Source organism: Eriocheir sinensis, chromosome 8, assembly GCF_024679095.1.
Source record: "Eriocheir sinensis breed Jianghai 21 chromosome 8, ASM2467909v1, whole genome shotgun sequence".
Taxonomy (NCBI): domain Eukaryota; kingdom Metazoa; phylum Arthropoda; class Malacostraca; order Decapoda; family Varunidae; genus Eriocheir; species Eriocheir sinensis.
The window spans coordinates 3080010-3105058 of record NC_066516.1 but is presented as its reverse complement, the minus strand read 5'-3'; the positions used below and the strand labels follow the sequence as shown (position 1 = coordinate 3105058).

Here is a 25049-nt window from a genome sequence, read left to right as displayed (position 1 = left end):
TATTTCCCTGCCTCTGACCTATACCTATTGCAAGAAAACCATCAATAATTAACGGTTGTAACAGTACCTTTAATTGGATCTCGTTATTTATGTATAGATGACAGCGTTGTGTCTGAAAACCGATGAATACAGTGTTCTGAGTACGACAATCTGGATCAGCTGACTGGCCGATGGAGAAGGCTTCTCCATCGGCCAGTCAGCTGATCCGAGAAGCAGCCAGTCACAGTCAGTCCGAAGCATGTGTTAGCGGGGTGAGGAGAGTGGCGTGACGGTCATGTGTTTACCGTGAATTCTAACCTTCCCGCGGCTTCTTTCGGTAAGTATTGACGTAACATAGACTTGGAGGATAGCCAGGGTCGAGTATTCGTCTTTGGGAGGTTAGTGGTCGCGTTGAAAGGGAAGATGAGGAGTTTGAACAAGTGGTGGTGGTGGTGATGGCGGTGGGAGGGTGACGGTGTCCTTGTTTTTATCTTATACTCTGAGGTTTCTGTTTGATGTGCTTATAGGGCTAGGGTTTTAAGCAAGTGAATGGGGTCAAAATCGCGTCAAACCTCAAATTCTCACAGCAATGCATCGATGCAGCAAATAAAGCGAACAGAATGTTGGGCTTCATTAAAAGAAACTTTGTATTCAAGAATAAAGATGTAATACTCCCGCTCTACAACAGTTTAGTCAGACCCCACTTGGAATATGCGGTACAGTTTTGGTCTCCCCACCATGCAAAGAATATTGCTAAATTAGGTGTTCAGCGTCGGGCAACGAAAATGATCCCTTCCTTGCGCAACAAATCCTACGAAGAAAGGCTTTCTACCCTTAACATGTTCTCTCTTGAGAAACGTCGCCTCCGAGGAAAACTGATCGAATGTTTTAAAATACTTAATGGTCTCACGAATGTAGACAGATCAACATTGTTTATGATCGATGACACTTTGCGCACGAGGAACAATGGCGTAAAACTCAGATGTAGACAAGTAAATTCAGACCACCAAATTTTTCTTCACCAACGTTATAGTGCGAGAATGGAATAAGCTTCCACCATCAGTGGTCCAGTGTAACACGATTGACTCCTTCAAAAATAAGCTCGACCGTCACTTCCTTAAACTTAATATCAACTAGAGTAGAAATGCAAGGTTTTGGAGTCTTCTGATTAATGTAAAATCACTTAGGTTTAAGGACAGACCACCAAGTCTGGACCATGGGGTCTGTGTGGTCTGATTTTCTATGTAAATCTATGTAAATCTCTCGTGTTTATCTTAGGTTTTGATGTTTCTTTTTGCGTTATTGTTATTCTTTTTTGGTAAAGATTCGTATTAGGTCCGTGCTAGTATCTCATGATCTACTTTATGAAACATCAGTATCTCTTCATATAGTAGTAGTAGTAGTCGGTCGGGAGTTTTGCCTTTGTAACGGCACTCCCTGATGTGTCTACTGTCTGGGTCTATTGTTTTCCTTTTTCTTTCATTCTTTTTTCTCTTATTGTCCAAAACTTGTGTACTGTTGTTTTCGTTTGTTCGGTGTGTTCATTTTCAAATAAAATTTTTCCAATGGTGTCGTCCTCTTCTTCCTCGTAAGGCTGTTGCAGCCTCACGCACTTTATTCTTTCCTCCGCATAGGCCGGGCACCAGAGTAGGAAGTGTCGCAGGTCTTCGTGTTCAGCTTCACACATGTCACACTTGGTTTCCTCTTGCCGGTGTCTGTTTCTTTCTTTTAGTTGCATGTTGTTTGTCCTGCATCTGAATAGCACTTCTGAGGCTTGGTTGTTGGTGTATACCTCCTCTTGTCCTCCCAACTCCTGTCTCCATTTTCTATATATCTTAAGGCTTGCTTTCTCATTCATTTGCCTCTTCCACTCTCTTGTATCCACCTCTCTCATTCTCTGCTTTATACTCTCCTTTGTCTCATTCCTCACACTCACACTCAGTCCCTCTGTTGCTCTCAGTTCATTCAACAAATCTTTCACCCACCTACTTTGTCTCTTCTCTATCATCTCCTCTCCCACCCTTCTCACCAAATCGTTTCCTTCCACAAGAACATACCTTAAGTATTTCCACTGTCCCTCCCTTATCCTGTTTTTAACACTGGAGCTTCCTATCTCCCCCCTGAGTGCTGCTTCCTGTGCATACATTGGTGCCCTCAAAATCTTCCTGTACACCCCATTCTCTATCCTCTGCAACTTTTTTATGTCTGTCTTTGTGATGTTTATTATATTTACCCCATACAGGATGGATGGCAGTGCAACATTTTTCCAGTAAGTCTTTCCTATTAACATTCTTGAACAGCTCTTTTCAATTACATTGTATGTCATATTTGTTAGCCTTCTCGCTTTCCTGAACATTTCTTCCTTTTGCATTTGAAAACAGTTCCTCTTGTCATTGACTATTATTCCTAAATATTTAATTCTATCCCCAACACTAATGCCCCCTATATTTTCTGGTTTGTTTTCCATATTAAAAATGATAATATTGCTTTTCTGCTTATTTACTTCTAGTCCATATTCTTTAGCTATAGTCTCCATCTTCTCTATCACCTGTACTGCTTCCCCTACACTATTTGCCAAAAGCATGCCATCATCTGCAAAGAAGAGTGAGGTAATCCTGAATGCCTCATCTTTGTACCCACATTCTAGCTCCTCTAGCTCCTGAATTATTTTAAAAGTAATCATCTTAAACAGTGTAGTTGAGGCAGTACATCCCTGTCTAATCCCACTGGTCACTTCTATTTCTATCTCCTCCTCTTCTTTATCTATCTCTATCTTAGTTCTATCTCCTTCATAAACTCCTGCTTTGAAGTTAATTATATCTGGGTTTACCTTGCTATCCTTTAAAACTTCTATTAACTTATCTCTTCTTACACTATCATAGGCCTTTGCAAAATCTATCGAGATTACTATCAATGGTTTCCTCATCTTATATGCTCCTTCTACACAATATCTTAGAATAAATAGGTTGTTTTCTATCCGGCTTCCCTCTGTGAATCCTGCCTGTGTATCCTTACCTATACCATTTATCCTAATGTGGTCTTCCAAGCTAGTTCTAATCACAGCCATCGTTAGCTTGTACCCTACATTTGTCAGAGCTATTGGCCTTAGTTCTTTAACCTTTGGTCTACACTTCTTTGGTATCATGACTGTCCTAGAGTCCCTCCATCCCTCTGGTATCCTCCCTGTCTCTAATACTGCCCCAAGGTCTTCAACCAACACCTTCCGTAATATTTTACTTTTGGCAAATTCTTTGTACATTTCTGGCTTTATTTTGTCTGTTCCAACTGCTTTTTTATTCTTCATTCTATTGATACATTTAATTACTCTATCTTCCCTTATGCTTTCTTCTTCCAGATAGATGAATCCCCCTTCACCCTTCTTGTCATCTCCATGTGTTCTCTCACTTCTAGTCCACATTTTTCAGTGTGCTGCCACCCCACTGCCCTCAGCTCATTAATATCCTCCAACCTTACAGCCTGGTTTTCCTCTATGTCCTTTTTTACCTGTTCATACTCCCTTACATACTCCTCTCTCTTCTCTGTGTTCCAAACTTCCTTTATATCATTTCCATGTTTTCTGTACACTCCACTCCAAAAACTTTTACTTCCTCCCCCACCTTTCCTCTCTCCAGCTCCACTCCGTCCTCCTATATCCTTAAAGTGTCTTTATCCTTAACCTTTTCCCCTTTAAGTATTCTTATATACTCCCACATCTTTTTCTCTCCATTTTTCTTATCCTTAATTTCCTTTGTTATCTTCTCCTCTTGTTTGTACATTTCCTTCCTTATCTTTAATTGTACCTTTGTTCTTTGTTCTACATATAATTTTTGCCACCTTTCTTCCTCTTCTTTGCATTTTGCATTTCTCCTATTTCTGTTTAACCTCTTCCTTTCTTTTATTTCTTTCCTTATTTCCTCGTTTATCCATGCTGGTTCCTCGCCGTCCCCTAGCTTTTTCTCTCTTCTTCTATATACACTTTTTAGCACTGCATCTGCTGTTTCTCTCATTTTTTTCTCCAGTTCTCCTATACTGTCCACCTTATTCCTCGTCACACTTTCTTCTAGCTTTTTCCTAAAGTTTTCTAGTGATGGTTTATCTGTTTTATAGTACTCCCTCTCAATCCAATCATTTTTCTTGAACTCCCTCTTTTCTTCTTTTATCCTTAATTCCACCTCTATCAGATTATGGTCTGAAAGGTCATATTCTTCCTTTTTTTCATCTATCCTCATTTTATGGAACCTATTGTACACCTTGTCTGTCACTAATACATAATCTATTACACTCTGTTGTCCATCTCGGCTCCATGTCACTTCTCCCTCACACCACTCGTCATCATTTAACATAATCAATCCATATTTTTCCATCCATTGTATAATCACTTCCCCATTCCTGTTTACTTTTTGTGTTCCCTTGAACCCCACATGTCCATTGAAGTCACCCATTATCATCAAAGGCTCTGGGTTTTCCTCTATTATTTTTTCTATTTCTTGTGTTATTTCCTTGTTTCTCTCTACATCACTAACACTAAAGTATACTAACACTAATCTAACCTCCCATTTTCCTATTTTTCCTATTGTGTGTAATACATCCTTACATTTTGTTTCTATTTTACATAAAGTTGTTCCTTTTCTTTCTGTAAATAATCATTAGTCCTCCTCCCCTTCTGTCCTTTTCCTCTCTCATATTGTCTAAGACTTCAAAATTATCGCCAAAATTAACCTCCCTACATTTTTTCTGGGTTTCCGTTAAACAAACTATACTATTGCCCTTAACTAATTCCTCCACTTCCTTCCCCTTAGTTTTAGTTAACCCCTGCACATTCAAAACTTTCACTGTTGCAAATACTTCCCCCTCCCCTTTTCTTTCCCCTCTTTCCCCATCTCATTCCCTACCTTGATGCTCTGCCACCCTCACAACCCTGCCTTTCTTTATTGTCCATTTGCCTCCCTCCCTTCTTTTCTCTTGTAGCTCTTCCCTTAGCACTGCATCTTCCTCTCTCTCTTTCTTTGTTTTATCTACACCAATCCTGATGTTTTTAATATCTTCCTCTCGTACATAACTCAGCTCTTTGCCTCTCTTAATCACTCCCCACTTTGCATACACGTCACTCAGACATGCAACTAGTGGCCGCTCTCTCCCTCTCCCTCTCACTCCCAGCCTGTACACCTTTTCTACCTGAGCTCCTTCCACTCCAAGCTTGTCCTTGAACACATACACAGCTCTTTGTCCTCCATCTCCCTTTCTCTTGCATCATCCTTACTGCTTTCCCTTACATTAAACATGATCACATTCTTCTTTCTTTTCTCTCTTTCCTCCCTCTCTTCCAGGTTCTCAAACACTCTCTCAGTCACTCTCCTCACCATCTCCTCTTTCACCCTCATTTTCTCTTCAAAACTCAAAATTCTCTCAATTTATCATTCATCTTCTTCCACTTGCTCAGCTCTGCCTTAAGATCTCCCTTCTCCTCCTCCATCTTGTTCTCCCTCTCCTTCCACTTCTCTTCTATCTCTTCCATCTTCTTAACCATCAGATCATTCTTCTCCTTCAGGCCATGCAGCTCTTTCTTCATCTCCTTGTTTTCTTTCATGATCTGGTCAGCCTCCCTAATGGTCTGCCTTACCTTGGGGTTGCAGGGTGTGCAGAACCACAGGGTGCCCTGCTGCCTCTTCAGCGCCTCGTACACCCCATCCTCCACCTGCTCACACTTGACGTGGTGCCACACCTGGCAGCTGTCACACTGCAGCCCACACTTGTTGTGCCGCACCTTCTTGGCGCATCTTTTGCAGGTCTCCCTGCCGGCTCTCTCTTCTTCTTCACAATTTCTGCACAAACTTTCTTCGTTAACCACTCCATTGAACTCACACCTCTTGCAGGTTGCTCTACTCTTCTTTTGCCTCCCTCCACTACTTTCCTCCACCATGACTTTACTGTTTTTTCTCTGTTAGACCCAGACAGTTTTTCAAACCGCGTGGCGGCGTCGGTTTCTCGCCTCCTCCTATATCTTTTCTACAAACCTTCAACAGTCATGGAAACGCTTTGAAAATCCAATTCAAGGACTTTTTTTTTACTCTTGAAAATAGGGGATAATGTTTACGAAAGCGCGTCACCTCCTCTAGCGACGCTGCAGCCGCCGCAGCCGCAAAATAGCTCGCAGAGGGCTTAGGGTCGGGGAGCATATTTAAACTACTCCAACCGAACTTTACGACCTACTAACGGGGGGCTGCGCCCCCCTCGACCCCCCCTTCTAACCAGACCACCCCCTCATGTATATGTGACTTATTACAGCGAGGAGGTATTTCTCGCAACACCGGCTGCAGAGTCGCCGAGGCCAGCAGAGGAGGTGACGCGCTTTCGTAAACATTATCCCCTATTTTCAAGAGTAAAAAAAAGTCCTTGAATTGGATTTTCAAAGCGTTTCCATGACTGTTGAAGGTTTGTAGAAAAGATATATGAAGAGATACTGATGTTTCATAAAGTAGGTAATGAGATACTGGCACGGACCTAATACGAATCTTTACCCTAACCATTAATATACTTTGTAAAGATAACTATAACATGCATGTCTATTATATTTATTTTTCCTTCTTGGTGTCGAGTAAAATTAATGTTTCAGTCAATTTGTCTACTCAGTTGCTTCTGCAATAACTGCATTTACATTGAAAGATGAATAAATGTAATCGTCAGTTATCCGTAGGTCATGTTAGGTCAAAAGGTTAGAGAAGATTATATTATAGTAGAGGAAGTTAGAGATCAGAACATAATAACGTAAGGAGTCTGCAAGAGGCCGGTAGGCCTGTACAAGGCAGCTACCGTGAATCTAACCCCACCTAACATCACTATCTATCAATTTATCTATTTTTTTTTAAATGTGACTATCGTATTGGCACTCTCAACATGACTGCCAAACCTGTTCCACTCATCTGTCACTCTGCTGGTGAACCAATTTTTGCCTATATCCTTGCTGAATCGGAATTTATCCAGTTTAAACCGCTTACTACGTGTCCTGCCCGAGTCTTACCATCAGAACCATGTTAATATATCCCTTATTAAAGCCCTTCATCCATTTATAAACTTCGATCACGTTCTCTGGCACCCTTCGCCTTTCTAAAGATTGCGAGTTTAATTGTTTTAGTCTTTCTTCATATGGCAAGATGAAGATGAGGTCTAAATAATGCTAGTATAGCTTGAGGATGACTTCGGCGCTTCTGTTGCTACGCTCCTGGAAATGAATCCCAGTACCCTATTTGCTCGATTTCTGGCTTCAATGCATTGTGCCTTTAGACGGAGATAAGAGCTCACTAAGACCCCAAAATCCCTCTCACACCTAGACCTGCTTATGTGAGTGTCATTTAAGCAATAATTATGTGATATTGTAGTGGCCCGTTTTCATTTCTGTCTACCGCCTCAATTACTTTATTATAGAAGGGCAAGAGATTGGTGAGGTATGACCTACCTTTCGTGAACGCATGCTGCGGGTCGTGAATTAAGTAATGTCTCTTTAGATCAGGGGTTCCCAACCTGGGGTATATGTACCCCAAGTGGTACATTTGCACTTTACAGGGGGTACATTGGGTCCGAGAGAATAACCACTACTGTACAATACATGGTGTTGTAATCTGCATTCAAATTGCACAATGTCGTTTTTTTTCTCAATTTCCTCATTTTAAAAGCAAAACTATTATTTAGATTATTTCATCAGTCTACACATACAGATTTTATTATAAAATAATATATTATAAAAATATATTATAAAAAATATTACAATTTCATCGTTTTTTATCCTTAATTTTTAGGGGTACACGGGAACCTATAAAAATGCCCAAGGGGTACAGAGGAACAAAAAGGTTGGGAACCCCTGCTTTAGATGATCCCGAATGCTCCTGGCTATTATCAACTCCAGCATCTTGCCTATAACCGATGCTAATCTAACTGGGCGATAGTTAGAAGTATCTGACCTTTTCCCCTTTTTGAAAATCGGTGTCACATTAGGTACTTTCCATAGGCTGGGCACATAACCAGAATAAGACCTCTTATTCTATAACCCTATTGTAAATCAGACTAGGTGGGGCCTCCTCTGTGAAGAATTTATTTTATTTTATTTGTGGCTAGATATTTCTACCAGTGTGTTTGTTACGAAGTGACTTCTCGCCGACGGGCAGCTGGGCTAAAATACTTTAGTGGCCGCAAGGATGTTGGATGAAAATCGTTTGGCTACATATGTTTTATATTTATTATGTTATATTCATTTCCATACACTGGTTGTAGAAGCGGTGGTGTCGGAATGATGATCGTCTTGTGAGTCGCAAATGTTCCTATAGACGCAGGCTACTCTAGCCGTAGAAGCCGAACATGAAGGTGGCGCCCACCATCACGCTCACAGACAGGACGTTGACAACACTGCAGGAGAAAGGATCCAGCGCCTTTACACACATTCTGATGTAATTATGATCCCTGGACATCCAGAAATACTAACGTCATAAAGAAAAGGTGTTGGGTATGTCAAAATTGTATCTTATATGAAAACACAAATGGTATAATTTTCAGTTTTCATGTCCAAAGTCAATGGATTTGTAAAGATCAGAATACCTCTTCCAAGGTGCCTTCTCTTCAAGAAATTCGGCAGCTCTTTTGGCTTTTTCCTCCGGCGTCAGTTCCAAGTCGGGATCCTCTGTGGCTCCCTCCGCCTGGGGACTCACGCCGCACATCCAGTTAAGGGCGCGTCGCCAGTCCGGCAGATCTGAGAATACCAACAATAAGTATCATGACGAGAAGCTGACCGTTCTTCACTCTCCACTAATTTTCCAGGCCCAGGCCCATCACCAGACACTTGCTGCATGTCAGTCTCAAGGAGCTCCTGTGACATAAAGTGCATGTATACGAGTAGTAAAGCCACTGCCGTACTTTACTCTCACAAATTTTAATAGTAATGATCGGCCTTGCCACTAATGTACCTTGCTTTCGCTATTAGTAAAGATCGGTATTGCCACTGGTGTACCTTGATCTCGCTAAAAGTAAAGATTGGCCTTGCTCTCGCTAATAGTAAAGATCAGCATTGCCACTGGTATACCTTAATCTTGCTAATAGTAAAGATCAGCCTTGAAACTGGTGTACTTTGCTTTCGCTAAAAGTAAAGATCGGCCTTGCTCTCGCTATTAGTAAAGATCGGCCTTGCCACTGATGTACCTTGCTCTCGCTAATAGTGAAGATCGGCCTTGCCACTGATGTACACACACTCGAAAAACTATCGTTACAGTGGGGTCCGACGAATTTCACTCTGAGCAAACCGATAATCTCGGCAGGGTTGGTAAGGGTGCGATCACCCCCACCACCTCAGCTCTACTGGGGGGAGCAGGGTAGGACCCCCGTAAGGTAGGGATAAAGAGGAAGGGAGACACTGAGATACCAGATATCACCATAATATTAACGGAGTGATTTGAGTGCCACTTGTTTAAGCTTTATATTCACAAATTATTAAACAATAATACTCATATGATATACGTAACAACGGGGGGTAGAAGAATTCTCCCATGTCAAAGACAAAAACAACCAGCAACGCATGTCAAATATAGTTCAGTTCATAATGTGCCATCCTGGAACTAATGCTTCCACTGAGCGTGTCTTTTCTTTCATGAACAAGTTGTGGGCATCTGAGAAAATACCCACAACAAACTGCAACGCTAAAAGCATTGCTGGTAAGAAAGATAAAGTTTAAACAGATCGAGTTGCATCGACTTCTACATGTTGTTTCAATCTACTCCTGGGCTACCCTTCTCTCGTGCTGCCTCATTGCATAATAAAAAGTAGGAACTTTGCGCGATTTTTAAGTTGACGAATAAGGAATTTGGCGCGGGCGTTTTGAATTGCCGAAATTAGCCGTCTCTGGAGAAGATAAATTTATTAAATAGCTTGCATACAGTAGTTAATTTGTCTAACATGTTGGTATAATGACTCGCCGATAATTATTAGAGAATTAATCTTATTGGGTGCATTCCATGATTGTTTCTAGACAAGAGAATACCGTGACTCGAGTAGTGCTTGCTTTACTAGTGAAACCAATGCCAACGTTATCTTACCATTTGGGTGATAGGTCAAGTTTATAATCCACTATAAATCTATCATAAGGGTTAGCTAAGTTTTACGTAACCTCCTAGGCTCAGAGGAGCCGTATGTGGCGATCACTCTGATAACCGAATCCTGAGTGAGTCATCACCGCAAGGTGTTTATCGTATTGTCTCTTAAATGGAATTTTTTTTTTAACTCTTCACTTGTGTGTGAGGTGTTAAAGCATGATTTCATCACCTCAAACACTACAATATTATAGCTTCATAGAACACAAATCATTTGACTTCGACTAAGACTCCATCCGTGTGTCTCATGAAGCATTACTGTGCCAGCTCAAATTCTACTGCTTTATTTACGAATCCCGCTCACTTGGTTAAGGCAAGTGAACCCACACCCAACACACACAGTGACACCAACATGAGTAGCCTGTTCTCAATGGCGTCGCCCTTGGTGTCAGTTTGTATCGTGCTGAATGTGTGTATGTGTGCTGAATGTGTAACGATAGTTTTTTGAGTGTGTGTACCTTGCTCTCGCTAATAGTAAAGATCAGCCTTACCACTGATGTACCTTGCTCTCGCTAATAGTAAAGATCGGCCTTGCCACTGATGTACTTTGCTATGGCTGATTGTAAAGATCGGCCTTGTAACTGCTGTACCTGACTGTCGCTTATAGTAAAGATGAACCTGACTACTGCCGTATACCTTACTCACTGTGATAGTAAAAATATGCTTTGTCAATGCTGTACCTATTGCTGGGATCACACATCTGCGATTTTCCTCTGCGACGGTTGGCGATTTTGAAAATGCATGAAATCGTGGTAGCATCGTCATTGTCTCTGCGAGTTTGCCTCTGTTTCAACTCACAGCAACATGGCGAGGGAGGGTCGCTCGCCTATACGCACACGAGGGTGACAGGCGAGGGGACGTCGAGGTGAATCGTGCGTGAATGCGCGCGACTGTACGCAGAGGAGCCCAATTTTGAAAATAAAACCCGTTGCGATGGTTCGCGCTGAACCAGGCCCCTTTTAGAAGGCCTTGGCTGAACGCAGGGCCTGGCGACTATGCGCGACCGCCCCTCGTCTAGCCGCTCGACGACGCTCGACGTCGCACGCATGGTCGAGAAAACGTCGAGGGCGCGTCGCTGTACGACCCATAAGGCTGCGTTTACATAGAGCTATACTATACGGGTATACGGGCACGTTTTCGGGGGGCACGCGTATAGCTGGAATCGAACAAAGGGAATTCCATATACCGCGCTACATAGGAGGGCACTATACGAAATGCCGTATAGCTGCGTATAGTATAGTATAGCGAGAATCGAACATGTTCGATTTTCGTGCACCGTATACCGCCAGATAACCATCGTGCTTAGTTGTGGCAGGCTGTATTTTTTCCAAGGTAAGTTAATAAATACATAGATTATCTCATCAGGATGATCGATCAGGTTCTGAAATGTGGTGTGGAACTCCCCCAACTCAGGTCTCATTTGGAAGTGCTGTCGTACCCATGTTTTTCTTTTCTTCCCATGTCTCTCCTCAGCCTCCATCAGTAAAAGAGCCACATCTTCTTCGTCTGAAGAATCCATGTTGACGGCATCCGACTGGAAGTATAGTGTACGTGTGCAGCCCTATGTAACCCACCGTGTCCGTATAGAGTATAGCGTATAGCGTATACCGAATAGCGAATATCGTATACCGTATACCGTATAGTATATATATATATATATATATATATATATATATATATATATATATATATATATATATATATATATATATATATATATATATATATATATATATATATATATATATATATATATATATATATATATATATATATATATATATATATATATATATATATATATATATATATATATATATATATATATATATATATATATATATATATATATATATATATATATATATATATATATATATATATATATATATATACACACACACACACACACACTAACCAGAAATTAATCTTGGCACTCTGCATATCCCGACGCTCTAACGCTAAGGTAGTTATTTCGGCTGATCAACCTTATAGGTTTTCAATATGGTAAAATAATCCCCATCTGGCAACGATAGTTGCTTGTGTCGACTCAAATTTGATAGTCGGTTAGTAACGAACACCCAGTGCTACCCTCCCTTGCTGTCGCTGATATTGCTTTATTGTTTCTTGATTGTAATTTAGCAGTTCTTAACCTTGTGGTCGTGATCTTCTTGGAACGAAGTAAGTTGTTTTGAGGAATATGGGATTTTATTCGTATGGTGTAATGTTTTCTGCATGTTATACCGTATCTGCAACTACTGTAATAAATTGTAAGTGGAAAGAGTTTTAGGCCCGTACCAAGAGTCGTGAAGGTTTAGCGACGAAGATCGAAGGGAAGGACGGTGCGTACCTAAAGTCACTAGCATTTTTGGAACGAAGGTCTGCAGGAGAGACGAAGGGAAGGCACGGTCTACCTGGTCTACCCCGTGTCTTCCCTCAGACCTTCGAGGAAAAATATGGTTATTTTCCAAATTTGGCGTGGCAAATAGTTGCGGTTCAGTTAAAACAACCTGAGAAAATATTTTCCCTAATTGGTAAGTCGTATATTATAGTTGCAGCGAATATGTTTGTCTTGTTTACAACAACAGCACGCGCCTTCAAAACACAGAGGTACCAGCCAGGCGGGAACCTTCGTGGCTCACATTCTCCGACGATCTATGGTTTTTCAAATTCTCTATCATTTCAGTTAAGACATCTGGCTCTGCAAGTGTAAACAAAGGGTATCTTAATAATTTACTGCATGTAAATAACGACTAATAATGGAAAAAACATGAAATAATAAATAATAACTTGAATGCGATAGTAGGCTATTTTGAATATTAGGCTACCCATGTTATTTATACATGCAACATCAAAATTTCTTATGTATAGACACTTTCAGAGTCGTATGTCACTTTATATCCCTTAATGAGATGAAATATGAGTATCTGAAAGGCTATAGATCGTTCGAGTATGATCAAACTATACTGTTTGATATGCAAGTTGTTTCTTCGTGTTCTTGTATGGTATATTATCGATGCAAATCTTCTGTTTGAGGTTCATATACGATGGTTTGAGGATTTTTTGTATACACAAACATTCATATGATCTTCACGCAATCACAAACTCACAATGCGCAGGTGCCACATCAACGTTCACGAGTGGACAGACGGAATGAAACGGACAATATTATGGCTGTAATAGCACCATGGAGGTATTATACCTCCATGAATAGCACTGTGTGTTTGTATGTGTGTGCGTGCATTAGATCTGGTAGGTGAAAAGAAGGTTGCAGCGTGCGTATGTGCATTTACCTTCCCGAGCGACTTGTGGTAAGGATTGAAGGCACGGTCTGAGGCCGTGCCTACATTGTCGAAGAGAAGGTACGCGGCTCGACCTTCACTACTCTTGGTACGGGCCTTACAATCTGTAATAACTAGCTTTCAAGCTAATGAAGTAGTCAAGAGAAATACATTATAATTTTACTGTGTACTCTAGCTAATAATTTTACTGTGTACACTAGCTTATAATTTTGCATTTTGTTAAGCCAGGCTATATTATTTTGCATTTAGGAATACTATTCTATTTTTTGTATTCATGAATACTAGGCTATTATTTAGCAGTTAGGAATACTATTCTATTATTTTGCATTTATGAACACTAGGGTATTCTTTTGCATTTAGGAATACTATTCAATTAATTTCCATTCATGAACACTAAGCTATTATTTAGCAGTTAGGAATAATATGCTATTATTATAAATTCATGAATATTAGGCTATTATTGTGCAAGCGGGCAGGGTAGCGGCGTGTGGCAGGACAGTGTGAGTGCGAGCGAGTGGTCGCTCGCCAACGCTTTTTCACACTCCTGCTGGTTTCTGCCATCTCGCTTTCCGACCCCTTGCGTCGTTACATACGCACGATGTGCAAAGTCTCTCTTAACCGTGCGAATAATCGTGCGGTTGGCCAATATCGCAGACTTTCTGCGAAATTTTTGAACATTTCAAAATGTTCTCTCGACGGGCCGTCACCCGCAAGTCGTGCGAAATTTACCGCTTGACTATTGAGACTAATCGAATGGACGTTGCTACTATGTCGAGAGTATATGCCATTTCGGAAATTTTCAAAATCGCCAACCGTCGCATATACGCTCGACATCGTAGCGACGTCCCTGCGATTAGTCGCAATAGTCGCGCGGTGAAGTTCGCACGACTTGCGGGTGCTGGCCCGTCGCGCGAACATTTTGAAATGTTCAAAAAGTTCGCAGAAGTCTGCGATATTGGCCAAATCGCACGATTATTCGCACGGTTAAGCGAGAGACCATCGCAGTATGTGCTCGAATACCCTCGTCAAACGCAAGGGGTCGCGGTGCATGAGCGCGTATATGCGAGCGACTGTTCATCGTGCGTATGGCAGCGAAGCTGCTTCGGGAAGCGAGAGGGCAGCGAGGGAGCGGGAGGGTGTGAAAAACCGTTGGCGTCTTGGTGTGGCGAACGAACGCTCATTCGCACTCAACACTGTCCTGCCACACGCCGGTACCCTGCCCGCCTACAAAATAACTGCTAAATAATAGCTTAGTGTTCATGAATGGAAAATAATAGAATGGTATTCCTAAATGCAAAATAATACCCTAGTTGTCATAAATGCAAAATAATAGAATAGTATTGCTAACTGCTAAATAATAGCCTAGTGTTCATGAATACAAAAAATAGAATAGTATTCCTAAATGCAAAATAATAGCCTGGTTTAACAAAGTGCAAAATTATAAGCTAGTGTACACAGTAAAATTATTAGCTAGAGTACACAGTAAAATTATAATGTATTTCTCTTGACTACTTCATTAGCTTATTAGCAAGTTATTACAGATTGTAAAACTCTTTCCACTTACAATTTATTACAGAAGTTGTAGATACGGTATAACATGCAGAAAACCTTACACCATACGAATAAAATCCCATATTCCTCAAAACAACTTACTTCGTTCCCAGGCGATCACGACCCCCAGGTTAAGAACTGCTGAATTAGAAGGAAGAAACAATAAAGCAATATCAGCGACAGCAAGGGAGGGTAGCACGGGCTACTACTTGAAGCACTGGGTGTTCGTTACTAACCGACTATCAAATTTGAGTCGCCACAAGCAAATGGCGTTGCCAAATGGGGATTATTTTACCATATTGAAAACCTATAAGGTTGATCAGCCGTACCTTATTCCCACTGATAGTAAAGGTATGCTATGTTATTGCCGTATATTGCTTATGGTGAGAGTATAGAAGGGCCTTGCCACTGCCGTACCTTACTCTAACAGTAAACAGGGGTCTTTTCACTGCCATGCCGTACCCTTTTCACTGATAGTAAGGATATGCCTTGCCACTGCCGTACCTTACTTTCGCTGGTTTAAAATATATACATTGCCACTGTCGCGGACCTTATTATCTCTGATAGTAAAGATAATAATTATACCTTGTTACCGTCGTACCATACTCTCATTGGTAGTAAAGAGGGACCTTGTCACTGCTGTACCTTACTCTCACTGATAGTAAAGAGGGGCTTTGCCACTCCCGTACCTTACTCTCATTGATAATAAAGAAGGACCTTGCCACTGTCGTATCCAACTTTTTCTGATAGTAAAGAAGGACCTTGCCGCTGTCGTATCTAACTTTTTCTGATAGTAAAGAAGGACCTTGCCATTGTCGTACCTTACTTTCACTGATGTAAAGAGGGACCTTGCCATTGTCGTACCTTACTCTCACTGATGTAAAGAGGGACCTTGCCACTGTTGAACCTTACTCCTACTGATAGTAAAGAAGGACTTAGCCACTATCGTACCTTACTCTCACTGGCAGTAATGATGGGCCTAGTCACTGTCATACCTTACCCGTGCTGACAGTAAAGATGGGAATAGAGTACAAAAGGTATAGAGGAAACTTTCTCTGGAGTAATTAGTACAGAGGCCTTTCTCCATAGCGGTAACAATATATAGTGAGTTAAGACGAAGAAGGGGGCACAGTGGACTCCTTAACATGGCGGAGACTGTATAATTTATAAATAGGTGTTTACAATTGGGGTTCCGTGGTGAATTATGATAGATGGCAGCACTGTTTGTGGTCCCTCGGCGTGAAGGCGATGGAAAGGCAATAGCTCTCATTTGTTTCTTAAAACGTTATTTGAGGAGAGTACTATAATATATCATCCAAATAACCCAAACTATTTCGTATGAAAATAAAACAAGGAAGAAAACATTGTTTATCTTTCTCTATTATTTGCATAGCAAAGCTATTATTTTGCAAACTTGGCAAACTTTATAAATATGATACAAAGATGATACAATCAGTCTTCCAGGAATATATGACCATTCAAGGGATTAAACTACGTACATGTTTCTACTGCATGTGTTAGCTTCACCTTATCGTGAAAATATATCTTTAATGAATGTTGGGATTTGGCAACGCGAAACATTCCTGTACTCGAGATTAGTTTGTGCTTACAAGGTCAAGCCCCGTTCACATTATATGGGATGCGGTCACACATATAGAGAAAGACTGTTTCACTGTAGTTATAGTTTGTGCCTGCGGCCACACTTTACAAATACATGTGCAGTGTCTGTATCTTTGTGATCCCATCCTATCTATGGTAGGGACTTGGCCTTGTAAACACAAACTATATGTATAAATGCATTTTGAGGCTTGGCCACTGTGAACTCCACTCAGTCTCGTATACAGGACTCTCTCTGGGTGTCCTATTACCAAAATTAATTCTAGATTATATTTTGGCCAAATATCGAAGCTGATTTGGCTGATATTTGTTCAGTGCACTAGAATTGTCACATATTACTGGAAGTTTGATTTCTCTCACCTTTCCATCAAATAACAAGATGGCGAGAATAAATTTGGACTGCCCGGTTTGCAGCAAAATAGTTGTGTTTTGCAAGAAATAAAGAATGGTAAGTAATACTTTTTCTCTGCTACATTTTCTTGTAGAATTGTTTTTTTAAAGAAAATTATTTTTCAAGAAACAAATGAGAGGTACGTTTTGCTTATCCCTCTCCATGTCGAGTGGCCGGATGAAGGCCTTACTTCTGCCGAAAATGATACCGAGGGGGGTTAAAGAGTCAACAATGCTGTAAAGGTGCCTTACTCGAGTCACGAGCAGTATAAAAGCCGTACCCTTTGAGCCACTGGTAGATACGCTGGAAGCGTCGCCGTCCTCTTTCTTGGGTAGAATCTTGACCTGGTCGTCAGGAGCCATCTCATTCCTCCATTCCCTCACGGACACACGAACCTCCTTGCTGTTGCGACTCCAGAAGGTGAGGCGGTACAGCTGCGTGAGGGGAAGGAGCGTGTTAAATGTTCTCGTTGCAGGGAAAGAAAGATATTTTGTACACATTTGTTTTGACGAGGTATACGGATCGGTACCTATTTTTTGTAATGAAGATTGTTACTTAGTGGACAGTAGACGGGTGGACGGGAGTGGTTTGGAAAGGGCTGGTAGTCATGTTCAAGGCGACCTAAACGCAATGGATTGGGCAAGAGGCTTATTTATCATCTCTTCAGCTTTTCCCTTGAGGTCCGCCCACAGTCTACCACCGCGACCCCTCCCCTCTCATTTGTGGGGAGACCAAAAGTACTACCGCATATTCCAAGTGGGGTCTGACACTCTAATACGAATATTGTATAGTGGCAGTATTACATTTTTATTCTTGAATGAAAATTTTCTATTAAAAACACAACATTCAGTTCGCATCAGTGCACTGCTGTGAACAACTGGAGTTTGACACGACTTAGGCACCCACGTCCATAACACAGTGTATGCTCTTGAGTTTCACATCTTTTATTTCATAATCGAACGATTCGAACCTCCTATTTATTACTCCATCTTGCAGAACCTGGCACTTGTCAATTTTCAAGAACATCTCCCATCTACCAGACAAAGCCGAAATTTTATACAAATCATCTTGGAGGCTTTGCATGTCTTGCTGTAAGAGGACCGAGTTGCTAATATTCGTGTCGTCAGCATACCTCTTTAGTAATGAAATTATTGAGTTCAACTTCAACGTTGTTGATGTAAATTATGAACTGCACTGGGCCATGAACTGAGCCCTGAAGTGACATGCGTCCACTCCGAGACAGTCTAGGGTATCAGGACACCTCTCCTCCCGAAATTTATTTCTCTTTCGGCCACTCCTCTCTAATTTTTTTTGGAGCAGTGAGTAGCGGGCTTTTTTTTCATTATTTTTTTTAAGCCCTTGAACGGTTTCCTTTGCTGTCAAAAAAAAGTTCTATCAGAGAGAGAGAGAGAGAGAGAGAGAGAGAGAGAGAGAGAGAGAGAGAGAGAGAGAGAGATTTACATAGATGTACAGATATATTCAGACCACACAGACCCCAACGTCCAAAGTAGGTTATTTTTCCTTGAGCCTAAGTGAAACTATATAAAATCAAATGGCACCAACCTTTGCATTTCTACAGATATTTTGTTTTTATTTATTAATGATCCACGAGACATAATAGAGTTAAATCAGAATATGTGCTTATCATTGTATTCATTCATACACACACTGGTAATATTTCTGTGGTGTCTGATTCACTTGTTTGGGTGAAATTCTTTTGTGAAAAAGTCACATATTCGTGTCACTAGTAAAAATGAAACAAGTATCTATGTAAGTTTTACCACCATGAAATATACACAAATAGATCAATATGAAAGCTCATGCGCAGTAAAAATATGCTATTTATGGTATCTGATACCCCCAAAATGGCGTGTAGGCTGGCTCGGGCCTCGTAGCTACAGCCAGTCAACATTGCCAGATTGTCGTACTCAGCCGATTATATTTCCCGACTTCCTACCCCCAAACTGTCTTCTGGGCACCAATAACGAAACTAATTTATAGTTATCGTTAAAAGAGTTAGATGCTGATGTTTCTTGCCAATAGTTAGGCGTCAGAAACAGGTAAATACTGTGCTCTGAGTACGATGACCTGGCAGTGGTGGCTATACGTATTTTCATATTATTGTTCTGTTGTTTATTCAATGTTCTGTTCAAGAAAAAGAATACCCATAATTTTAGTTAGTTTTTGGTTATAAGGATTTTTTTATGAAATACAATTATAACATTACCTTCTACTAGTTAGGAAACATACTGAATCCTGGATCGGCTACGGTGATGTTAGGTGCGCCTCTTAGTCCATCTTTATGAGGGGATACCCCCATACTGGAGGGGGTTGAGTGTGTGGGTAAGGTGGGTGAAAAGGCATAGATATATACGCGTGCCGGAAGAGTGGATGGATGGGACAGCGTGATAGGAAAGGGTCTTTATTCTTTTTTTAATAATTTCTTTTTACAGTATAGGAAACAGCTCAAGTGAAAAAAAAAGAAAAGAAAGAAATAAAGCCCGCAAAACACTGAGAAGTGGCCAAAAGAGAGGTCAATTTCGGGAGGAAAGGTGTCCTGATACTCTCCTCTTGAAAGAGTGCAAGTCGTAGGCAGAAGGAAATACAGATGAAGGAAGTTTGTTCCAGACTTTACCAGCGTGAGGAATGAAAGAGAGATGATACTGGTTAACTCTTGCATAAGGGATTTGGACAGTAGGGATGAGCTTGCGAAGAAAGTCGTGTGCAGCGGGGCCGCGGGATGGGGGGATGCAGTTAGCAAGTTCCGAAGAGCAGTCAGCGTGAAAATATCGATAGAAGATAGAAAGAGGGGCAACATGGCGGCGGAATTTTTGAGGTACGAGACTCTCAGTACGAAGAGAGAAGTTGATGAGACGTTAAAAAAGCAAGAAGATCACCAGTAGAACGTCCCTTGCGGAACTCATACTGGCGATCAGTTAGAAGGTCAGAAGTAGATAGATGCTTATGAATCTTCCGATTAAGAAATTATTCAAAAGCTTTAGAAAGACAGGAAAGTAAAGCTATAGAACGGTAGTTTGAGGGATTGGAAGTGATTATTTAGAACGGTCACCCTTCTTAGGCACAGGCTGTATGTAAGCGTACTTCCAGCAGGATGGAAAGGTAGATGTTGAAAGGCAGAGGCGAAAGAGTTTGACCAGGCAGGGTGTCAGCACGGAAGCACAGTTTTTAAGGACAATAGGAGGCACTCTATCAGGCCCATAAGCCTTCTGCGGCACTTTCTGTTTATGAAAGAGTTTTTAGGAAGTCGAAAAATAGATTTGGCACGATTCAGGGCGGAAATGTAAAGATCATAGTTAGCAGAAGTGCGAAGGCTCTGGTACCTTTTGTGAGCTGCCTCTCTATTTTTGATAGCACGAGAACAATCGTGATTATACCAAGGCTTTTTAGCATGAGGAGTAGAGAAAGTATGTGGAATGTGTGCCTCCATTCCACAGACAATCACCTCAGTGATCCGCTGGGCGCGCACTGAGGGGTCACTTTCCTGGAAGCAGTGATCATTCCACGGGAAATCGGAAAAGTACATCCTCAGGTCGTCCCACCGAGCTGAAGTAAAATGCCAGAAGTACCGCCTCTTCGGGGGGTCTAGAGGGTGTGCAGGAGCGATAGGACAGAATGTAGGCTTGTACACCAGGCTGGTCAGTGAAAGAGCATGAAAACCAAAGCTGGTGGTGAACATTGAAATCTCTTAGGATGGAGATTTCAGCGAATGGAGAGCGAGTCAAGATGTGCTTCACTTCAGAGTTCAAGTAGTCAAAGAATTTTACATAGTTGGTAGCATTAGGTGAGAGATAAACAGCACAAATGTACTCAGTAATAGAGTGACAATGAAGTCTCAGCCAGATGGTGGAAAATCCTGAAGAATCAAGATCGTGGGCACGAGAGCAAGTGATGTCGTTGCGTAGGCTACGTAGACGCAACATATAACTTTGGAATGAAAATTATGATAGAGATAGTAGGAGGGAACCGAGTAGAGGTTGCTATCGGTAACCCCCGAGACCTAGGTTTCGGTGAGGAAGAGAAGGTGAAGTTTAGAGGAGGAGAGATGGTGTTCCACAGAATGGAAGTTAGAGCAAAGACCGCTAATGTTGCAGGAGTTGATATAGAGAAAGTTGGGAGAGTTATCAGGACACCTTATTATCGGCACCAAAGGGTAATCAGATCTGGGGGCATTTATGGACCTCCCCCAGCCGGGGACTCCGAGGCATACATACATACATACGTACAGTTGAGTAGTAATGACTGATGGTGATTAGTGCGCATAGGATGGAGGGGAGGTAAACATTTGCCGAAGGACGGTAGCTGGGATGGGATGAGTATATGACACTGCCACGCAAGGGATGGTTTGGGCAGGGCGGATACTCGTCCTGCAGGAGGGTGGGGTTGAGGGAAGTGGTGGGGATAGTATGCCTTAATGCACATTTAACAGAGAGTACATCCGTGATATAAAAAGGGGTGGATGGGACGGGATGGGTTATGCTGTACTTACACACTTCTCAGGAATTGGCTCGGTGAGTAGCGACACCGCCACCGTCACCACCATGGTCAGCAGTAGCAGAATGCATCCGAAGTGGAGGTAATGCACGTTGCCAACGATCACCTTGATCCACTCGGGACGCTTGTCCGCTGATTCTGGCTCTGTCGCGAAATCACACCGCTGTCAACATTCATGTGCGGTCACTTCTTACTCTTTACTACTTGCTACAAGTAGCAAGTACTTTCTACAGATAATGCATTAAGTACCTAATATATCATGTCGACTCATTCTAGACATTGTTTGTGGCCTGGCGAGAGCGGGGAGCCATAATCCAAAGAATACATATTCTTTGATCTTGTCTAGGCATTCTTTGGACGTTTAGTTACTGAAAAATTCGCGGCCAATGACTGTGAACCAAAAAGGGACACAGGAATCAAGACGGCGCCCAAAGTCGTAATTTCTCGTTTATTTTCTGGCTGAATATCCCGTACCTTGTATAACTGCCCCTGATATCCCCGAGTTGATTTAGGGTTTCTTAAGTCCAGACATACTTACTGACCCTTTACGGGGCTGTGGCACTGCGCGACTCACCAGGCTCGGCGAGTCGCGAGTTGAATATGAGTAAAATGAAAATATTAATAATTATATATAATTGTAACTGAGCCTCTAAATTATAAAGTAATTGTAAATTGAATTTTATTTGAGTTTTCATATAATAATATTTGTAATTGTAGTTTTGATTGGGCTTTAAAGTTAGAAAGCAATTGCAAATCTAATTGCAATTGGCTGCTGCTCAGTATATATCTTTATATTACATCATTACACAAGGACACCAATTCATACCATAACTGGCTAAATACAAAATGCGTCAGTACACATCAAGTGTTGTATACGCTACGGGACGTAGCATTGTTTAGTCATAATGCTGGAATGTCTCCAGCATGTTTGAGTCGCATCCATCACTTGCACTCCTGAGTCATGCTACCTGTGTGTGATGAACCACTAGCGCTGGCTGCCTGACAGACTTAACATCCAATATTAATTTAATCATTCGTAGAATTTAAATTAATTGAAGTAATTCAATACAAACTATCTACTTCTAATTGTGATTTGTGATTATTACGATAAAATAATTGTAATTAAAATTGTAACTGAAAATCTAGAGGAGTAATATAATTGTAATGGTAAAGGTAATTTCTGGTTATCATGTCGAAGTAATTGTAATAGAAATTGTAACTGAAAATCTAGAGGAGTAATATAATTGTAAAGGTAAGTGTAATTTCTGGTTATCCTGTTGAGGTAACTGTAATGGAAATTGTAATTGAAAATCTAAAAGAGTAATTGTAATTGCATTTGTTATTGGCACTGAACTCTGCAGTTACTCCAAGCTTGTGACTCACCTCCACAGGGAGGAATAACGAAAGCGAACTCCATGATGAATCTGGTGAGACCGATGACCAGACCCACGATGAGACCCCAGAAGGCGCCCTGCAGTACACCAGACATTCCCTATTGTAGTCTCATGGTGTATGTACACTAATGAGGATAAATAAGGCTCCTATATCATGAATAGGCTTACCATATGGAGGGAAATAAGAAGCAATAGAACTTACCGGCTCTGTAGTGCGTGGCCAGAAGATAGCAAGAAGGTAGATTGCGCAAATTGGTGGTGAAAGGAAGGACGAGATGCTTTGAATATAAATGAACAGCTGGCCACTGGCTGTGCTCCTGGAGAAAGCAAGAGTATTAGGCGTGATGTAAACGAAGAGATTTGATGAGCAAGAGAAACGACAAAGGTGATTAGTATATATAGTAGAGGGCTTACTGTATGACGGGGATCCAGATGATGGAGATCACCACCATGATGAGCACAAAGGCGCGACCTACGATCAGTAGCTCCACGTCAGTTGCCTGCTTGCGGATCCTCGTCCATATGTCGATAGAAAAAATGGTAGAAGACGAGTTGAAGATGGAAGTGAGGGAGGACATGAGGGCAGCCAGCATCACCGCCAACATTAGCCCAGTCAATCCTGTAGGAGGTGAGACCACGAATAAAAATATGTGAACACATGCATGTTGGTAGAGGTAAAAATTAGAGATATCCCGGCAGCATCAGTATCGGTATCGGCTGTATCGGCCTTTATTTGTAGTATCGGTATCGGTATCGGTAGGGTGAAAGCATGGCCGATACTCCGATACTTTTCTGTATTATTTATAATGTGAAACAGGACAAATATATTTCATGACACTGATTAACAGATGATTATGAATTTTATTTTGATAAAAAAATATTGGTGTCGGTATCGGCAAAATATCGGCCATTTGTTAGTATTGTAATATCGGTATCGGCTGAGAACTGAGCATCGATATCGGCACATCTCTAGTAAAAATTATATCTAGTAGTCAGTTTAGATCGTACCGTCTGGGAGAACATGAAGGACGAGCTCAACGTAAGCAATGTTCGTGCATCCAGCCTCATTGTTGCAATATTTTTCACACTCCTCTGGATCAACGCATGCAACCTTGTCCGGGAATAGAACGCGTGACGCCATTCCAGGAAACACCAGCATGAAGAGCGGCAGGAACTTGAGCAGTCCCGCCAGAATACAACCTGCTTTGACGTGGGTCATGTTTTTACTGGAGAGAGTTCGCTGAACGATAACCTGTAGGACAATGATATATATTACGTGAAAAAAATATACCGTTAATACATGCATTTATTTATTAACAAACTGACCAGTAACACGATGATTATTCATGCTGGAATATATACCTGGTCGGTGCACCAGTACCAAATGCCAGAAACTGTGGCACCAAAGATCATGCCAGTCCAGGGCAAATCAGACTCCCCGGGCTTGATTGACCTGAAGAAGTTCATAGAGTCGGAGGGCGGCTCTCCACAATTCGTTACATTGTCGTTGGCGTATCTTGTTTCATTGGGGATGGCATAAAAAAACTTGTCAACCATCTCGTTGTAACCACCCACTTTTTCAAAAGCTACGAATGAGACGAGTTATATATTTAATTAAGTGTTCATGCCACAAAATTGATCTAATAAGGAAGATGCATATTATCAGTGTACTCACTTAAGCCCATGAGGGTGAGAGCACCGGCAATCATGAGAATAGTTTGTACAAAGTCAGTCCAGATGACAGCCGTAAGGCCTCCAGTTATCGTGAACACAGCAGCAATGGCCAGCAGTATGAGGATACTAATGTAAAGCCATTCCTCGGAATTCTTTTGAAGCGCCTGCTGTATAAACAGGGCTCCAGCGTAAAGATCGGCCTGTGAAGAACAAAATGAATGATTAGATAATCGACTGTTTGTCTGGGCACTCACAATGTTTTATGAAACAAAAAATCCGGAAAGAGGAAGAAATTTACCGATATCTTGGTGAAGATGGAAAGGAGAAGAGCAAGGCAGGAGAGGTAGACCCTGATACGCTGCCCTCAAAACCTCTCCCTGAGATACTCCGGCATGGTGGAAACGCCCGAACTCATGTACACGGGCACGAACAGCCAACCCAGCATCATCAGGACGAATATAGCCTGAAGCAGAATATCTTTAGTGATACATAGCAAAATCTG

The 25049-nt window shown here is 41.5% G+C and overlaps 1 protein-coding gene across 1 annotated transcript; it reads right to left on the bottom strand.

Annotated features, from left to right (window-relative positions):
- Nucleotides 1-8191: 8191 nt before the first annotated feature.
- On the bottom strand, nt 8192-24938 carry LOC126995374 (sodium/glucose cotransporter 4-like). Its single transcript, XM_050854879.1, has 11 exons — nt 24846-24938; nt 24549-24747; nt 24236-24459; nt 23882-24125; nt 23288-23492; nt 23076-23190; nt 22863-22950; nt 21475-21623; nt 17248-17401; nt 8566-8716; nt 8192-8376 (listed from the first exon to the last, which is right to left on the bottom strand). The coding sequence occupies exons 2-11, from the start codon at nt 24580-24582 to the stop codon at nt 8310-8312; spliced, it is 1431 nt and encodes a 476-aa protein (XP_050710836.1). The 5' UTR covers nt 24583-24747; nt 24846-24938; the 3' UTR covers nt 8192-8309.
- Between the last annotated feature and the right edge of the window lie 111 nt (nt 24939-25049).